General features: G+C 42.7%; 1 protein-coding gene across 1 annotated transcript; it reads left to right on the top strand.

Moving 5' to 3' along the window:
* LOC136758881 (cytochrome P450 2C4) lies at window positions 1–6,562 on the top strand. Its single transcript, XM_066713613.1, has 9 exons — window positions 1–192; window positions 515–677; window positions 2,889–3,041; window positions 3,258–3,418; window positions 4,085–4,258; window positions 4,592–4,730; window positions 5,100–5,287; window positions 5,574–5,715; window positions 5,942–6,562. The coding sequence occupies exons 1-9, from the start codon at window positions 31–33 to the stop codon at window positions 6,133–6,135; spliced, it is 1,476 nt and encodes a 491-aa protein (XP_066569710.1). The 5' UTR covers window positions 1–30; the 3' UTR covers window positions 6,136–6,562.
* The last annotated feature ends 237 nt before the right edge of the window (window positions 6,563–6,799 follow it).

Raw genomic sequence — 6,799 nt, 5'->3', positions numbered from 1 at the left:
GAGTGCAGTGCAATAACAAACACAGGCACAATGCTGGGCTCTCTGTTTCTCCTGTGGGCTGGGCTTCTCCTCCTCTATTTCCTGTGGAAGACACGGAGGCCCAAGAATTTTCCACCAGGTCCTCAACCTTTTCCGATATTTGGAAATCTGTTGCAGCTAAACCTGAAGAACCCCATGAAAGACTTTGAAAAGGTATGGATGAAAAGGCAAGAAAAAGCAAAAAGCTCTGAGTGAATTGAAAAATGCAGTATCTGGTGAAAGGTTGCCTTCTGAATTTCAGAAATATTGAGCTGTGGCACATGCTTGTGCACTGAAAGGTAAGAACTACATGCATGAGAAAGACTGGAGTAAGACTATGCTCTCTTGTTATGGGTGGTCTTCCACTTTTATTGTGGCTCTGATGGTGTGAGAGCAGTTCTCTGGTCCTCTCAGTGAGGGCTGTGCAGGGTCTCTCTCTGTGTGTGTTGATCCATTCTCAGAGTGTTCTACCTCTGTTTCTGTCTATGCTCTACAGCTGTCCGAGCGCTATGGGAAAGTGTACAGTGTGTATTTCGGGGGCAGGCCGGCTGTGTTACTGCATGGTTTGCAGGCAGTGAAGGAAGCCCTGATGACTCGGGGAGTTGAATTTGCTGGGCGGCCCCAGGGCCTGCTGGTCAACCACGTTACTGAGAATAAAGGTGAGTGATGACAGTTACAGTTAGGGCTTCATATTTCAGTTACTAATGGATTTACTAATGAGTAAGGGTTGTGCATGTGTTTATAAGAGGTTGAGTAATATAGGCTACTTGCAACTTACATCCTCACTCCAAATGTCTGCAAAAAGCTACCATACATAATCTGAATTTGAAAAAGGTAATATAATTAAATCAAATTGCTGCAATTAAGCTAACGGGACACAAGTCTACATGCTGCTAGAAAAATGTTGAAAGGGCCATTTTTTTGTTATACAAATCTTTTCAACAGTAACAGAATTATGAAACCAATCAGTTGTGAGAAGGAGTCACGTTGCTTTGCTGCAACTTAGAAAATATAAATACAAATGTCAGAAATAAAGCGCAAGTATGGAAGTACTCTCTTAATACATTTTTTTAAGGGTATTTGTACTAATAATTTGTTCATATAAGTAGTAGAGGTCCATCAATAAGTATTAAAACTTTTCATAGTTTTAATGCGACATGGTGAATTGTTTTGGAATTAGTTTGACAGTAACATAACTTTCTTGAATGACCCGACTCAATGCTGTTGCTTATAATGTATTTTGGGATATTTCAATAATTGTGCTGAACTGACACTGCTTGAGCAAATTGATTTTTTTATGTATTGATTCACTACGGATACTGTTTTACCACAGATTGTGAAGCCAGTACTTGTATAGTAACATTCATGCACAGCACAAGACACAGTGCACATTTCTAGTGTATTTATATATATATATATATATAGAAAGCAGACCAAAATGTACTCATACTATAAAAGGTATTTCGAGTTCCCACGTTGCACTGTTGATTTTGTGTCTGTTTTTGTAAAAAGTTGTATATCCTAGCAAAACACATTTTGTGCACAAGTAGCTGATCCATTAGCTTGTTTAATGATGGTACTGTAGCAATATGATTGGCTTCCCATAAATATTCTATCTACATTGTCTACACAATGTAGAATGGTGTCCCATCAGTTGTGGAAAATATAGTCAATCGCATGTACCCAGCTGCAGAAGCCAGACACTAGACCTTTGAAATGTGTTGTTTCCTTTGTTATGTGTGATTGTCACTTTCACAGACATCACTGTGGATACCAGTTTCCCTTCCCTCCTCTTGTGAGTCTTCTGTTAACTGACATGACCCTCCAAGTAGACCCACAGCTCATCTCTCAGAGCTGCTGGACTCCACACATGACACACTGCTTGTGTATTTGACTCAAACCTCTCAATTATGCCCTTGCATGGCAGTAGAAAGGGCAAATCCAGAGGTACAAGTTTATTACTATATCACACACTTTTCCTAGTGATGGTTGGGGTAAGAATAAAAGTGCTAGATCAGGGGTGGCTAATCCTGGTCCTGGAGGGCTGCAGGTTTTTGTTCCATCCAGATCGTAAACTGCTTAATTGAAACAATTGTGGGTCTTAATTAGGCAAAATCTCTCTGTCTTCAAGGTATCCATTGGTTGGTGATTTAGAGAGATCTGGAAAACCTGCAGGATTGCGGCTCTTTGGGAACAGGGTTGGCCACTCCTGTGCTAGATTAATTGGAAAATCTGAATACAAATTCTCATGTCTATAACTATTATATTCGATGAAAATATTGTAACAAGCACCGCTTTTTCTCGGCTTTCGTTGCGGTTCCACCACGCTGTGCAGCAATAACGGAGGAGGCGCAACTTGCAAACCAAACAAGAGCTTTATTTAAGAACAGGCTTTTCAGGCTGGAGCAAATTCGCTGACTGTAGTTCTAACATTTAATCCTACTGAACTCTTCCTCCAAAACTACTCTTCCTAAAACAACTGCTCCTGAACTACTCCCTTCCTAAACTCCAACTCAACTGCCATGTGGGAAACGAGCACCCCTATTTATTAGTTCACACCCCGTGACTCCCCCAATCACGGCTCGCCCCGTGTTCCCGCGCGGGGCCAACCCCTGACCCCTAGAAGTAACTAAACACAGTTACATAAACACATACACATAGCCCACATGACCCCCCCAGTTCCAGATCGCTACAATGTATTTAATAGTAATATGCACCTCCATTACTACTTCTCTTCTGCCGTTGTGTTGTTTACTCTACATTGATGATGTCACAGAATTCTCAGTGAGAAGATGTGTTCAACCCTGCATTTTCAGAATATGACTGCCTCCTTGTGGGCAGGCTGCCTCATTGCACGTGTGTCATTGCAGGTTTAGTTATAGTCAACTATGGTCCCAGCTGGAAGGAGCAGAGGCGGTTCGCTCTGACCACTCTGAGGAACTTCGGCCTTGGAAAGCTGTCCATGGAGGAGAGGATCTTGGAGGAGACTTCACATCTCAGCTCATACATAGAGAAGAATGCAGGTATGGGCTTCAGAGCCCAGTGCCCCTGTCCCATTACCACCTCACACAGAGCTGCAGACTCTACTAGAGCCTAGCACAATGCACCTTAATCTGCAGAAATAGTACCATAGTTTTTTTTAATTGATATTAAAACTGATACAATATTATAATGATGATATGTACAGATAAAAATAAGGTGGCCAACCCTCTCCTACTATAACTCTCATTTGTGGACAGGACAGTCCTTGGACCCTCAAACGTTGTTCCACAATGCCTTCTCCAATGTCATCTGTGCCATCCTGTTTGGAGCCCGCTACAACTATGAGGACCAGTCCTTCCAGTCCCTGATGCGTACGATAAATGAAATCACAAAAATGTTTAATGGCCCCTGGGGCATGGTATGTGTGCTCTGTGAAATTCCTCATTGCCTGTTTATTACTGACAGTTTTCAGAAATTTCAATAAATTGGTCATTCACTGCCAATATGGTATTTGTAGGAATTTTATTCAAAAGCAACAAAAAAGAAAAAGAAAAAAGCATCTTGTATGGAAATTAAGGTACATTTTATAAGAAAAATGTTTGTATAGATTATTTGAATCTCAAAATACTGAAGATCATTTAGGTTTTTTCTTATTAATTAATGTATTAAATTGTATCCAAAGACAACAATGACAACCAATGACCAATGCTATGTGGACAATTAGATGTTCATGGCTTTAGTCTGGGTCACATTACAACCATAATGAAAAGTTGAACGGATTGGCTATTTAATTTTGGTAAAGAGACAATTCTTGATCAAGCAGCATGTGGATGAGTTTTGTCCCATGGAGTATGAAAATGAGGTGTTGACCTCGTCACTCTGAGACAGAGTGTAATGATAATGAAAACAGCACGAATAGCTGTGGTTTGGCTGTTGGACACCTTGACATTATAATCTTCTATATGATAGTTGGGGTTTTCTTGGTAGGATTGAATCTTGATGGGCCATCATGAGAACATGTAATCCAATAGAAAACTAAAGGAGGTATTCAAAACACATATATTTTTTTGTTTGTTTCTCACAGATCTACGATACTATACCCCTAATTAGGAGCTTGCCTCTGCCTTTCCAGAAAGCCTTTGAAAACAGAGACAACGTGAAAGCGTTTTTACTAACCAAAGTGGCTGAGCACAAGGAGACACGGGTCCCAGGACAGCCACGGGACCTAATTGACTGCTATCTTAATGAAATTGAGAAGGTACTACATCTCTTTAACATCACTATTAACTATGGATAGGTATGTTGTCCATGGGTAAAAAGAAGAACTTGTTACAAGAAGGTTCCTTGTTCTTGGGTGAGGGGTTAATCATATTGCTGAAGCTCCTAAGACATCATTGAGAACCCAGAAATCATAGAAGCCATAGTATACAAAGTTGAAAAAACTGCTGTAGATGCAGAAGCACAATGAGATCAGTGAACACATCACAGTAGAGAAAATAAGGTACATGTCGCAGGTCTGGTCAACTTGTGGACCAAGGTGAATGTTCTTTTCTCTAGACATCTTGTGATTGTTCTGTCTCTTTGCTGTCAGAGAGGTAATGACGGCTCCTCCTTTGATGAAGGCTTCATGGCGGCCCTCTTGATGGATCTCTTTGCTGCTGGGACAGACACCAGCTCTACTACTCTTCGTGTGGGCCTCTTGCAGCTCATGGTGCATCCAGATGTGCAAGGTCAGTAAACCTTCTCGTGAAGCATTCTTTGGGCATCTGCCCCATGAACCCTCTTTTAATACACATTTGTACTACAAGGGCAAAGAAGTGATTAGATCTGTTGTTGACTGCAGTGATAGAGATGAATACTATCAGAGCTAAAAGATACAAGGCTCCTACATTTTAATGCATTTCTGAATGACTCAGGACATAGGGATAAAATCATGAATATAAAAACAGACATGATTAGTCTTCCATTGATTAAGAAATTCAATGAAACAGAACCACTAGGAAGGAAAAGCATTAGCTGCTATGCACAGACACAAGTCAGTGGCCACCCTGTAGAGGTTTGTACACTGTAGAGCTGACAGTGGGCCCTCCTCTCATCAGCACGGTGCCACCAGGAAATCGACGATTTCCTTGGAGAGAGAAAGCAGGTCTGCTATGAGGACAGGCACAGGATGCCCTATGTGCAAGCTGTGATCCACGAAGTGCAGCGTTATGGAAGCATCGTCCCTCTCAGTGTCTTCCACACCACCACTCAGGACACACAGTTGCTGGGCTACAGTATTCCAAAGGTAAGACAGAAGGCACATCTTCAACCTGTCCTGTCCTGTCCTGGAAGGTTCACTTCCTTGTTCCTTCCTACTGCTGTTAGGAGATGTACAGTGTTCAATAAGGAATTAGTGCCCAATAAAACTGCATTGTTTGGCTTTCAGAGCCTTCCTACTATAATTTTCTCGTGCTGAGATGTAATGGTTTGAACTAGTCTTCTGTGTAGCCTGTAATTATACACAATGCATTTTTGTCCGTAGTCAATGTTTGTACCTCATTGCGTTGCCCCTCTTCCCCGGCCCAACTCAGGGCACTACCATCATCCCCAACCTGTCCTCTGTGCTGTATGAGGAGGGCCAGTGGAAGTTCCCCCATGACTTCAACCCCTCAAACTTCCTGAACGAGGAGGGGGAGTTTGTGAAACCAGAGGCCTTCGTGCCCTTCTCCCTGGGTAAGTCAGTGCTGCAGGTCAAAGGTAGGAGACATACAGACAAGGCTGAAAGGGGGTTGGGGGTTGCTGAGTTCTCTGAATGCCATGTCTGTCAGAATAAAACAGACTACAACCCAGCACAACTCCAGCCACCAGAGCACAGGGGACAAGGTCTCAGTTGTGTTTAAACTTCAGGGGCTGGAGACCAGGGGCCAGTATGCTGACGTGTGCCCCTCCTGTCTTGCAGGCCCGCGGATGTGTCTGGGTGAGGGGCTGGCACGCATGGAGCTCTTCTTGTTCTTGGTGACGCTGCTGCGCCGCTTCCAGTTCCACTGGCCCCAGGACGGCGGGGAGCCCGACCTCACACCTCACTACGGAATCGTCCAGGGACCCAAACCCTACCGACTGAGAGTGAGGCTCAGAGTGCGCCAGTCTGCGTGATGCCCAACACTTGTACGACATCTCCATTCAGAGATGCACCCCTGACACCACACTGCCAGCAGGGTCAAACAGTAGTTCATTTCTAAACTTTCCAAATTATGTTTCTATGTTTTGCCAAGAGCTCTTACACTAGAAATGAGACGAAGGTTTGTTTGTGAGTTTAGCCAATTTGAATTTAATTACAGTATAAATAACCGTCCATTCTAGCCTAACAATACTGATATAATTATTTCTACTTCGGACAACGATCTGATTTGGAATTTTCCATTGATATGCATTTAGATATTTACATTAATTGGGTTTGGGGTTATTTCCACAAAAATGTTGTGCTTTAATTTAATTTTACAAATTTTATATAGTATTGTTTTTACAATAACACTAATAAAACTCAATTGCTAATTTCAATAAACATTTTAATTCAAAACAATGGATCTTGAGTCTTGGCTTTCATTAAACTACTGTGACACAATGCTGGGCGGCGTGGTACGGATCCACCCCAAGCTGTGCTGTGCTTCCCAGACCCAAGTGGAAGTGAATTACCAGGGGGGGGACATGACCACTGTTGCCCCCTGTGAGTGACTCTCCCCTCTAGAAAACAGGGAAGTGCCCGACTTTCTGTTGTGGAGAGGCAGAGAGGAGGGCCTTGGAGTGCAGCGGAGTGGTT

Source organism: Amia ocellicauda, chromosome 9, assembly GCF_036373705.1.
Source record: "Amia ocellicauda isolate fAmiCal2 chromosome 9, fAmiCal2.hap1, whole genome shotgun sequence".
In the NCBI taxonomy this organism is placed as follows: Eukaryota; Metazoa; Chordata; class Actinopteri; order Amiiformes; family Amiidae; genus Amia; species Amia ocellicauda.
Note: the sequence above shows the minus strand (reverse complement) of the source record. Positions and strands in the feature narration are given on the sequence as shown.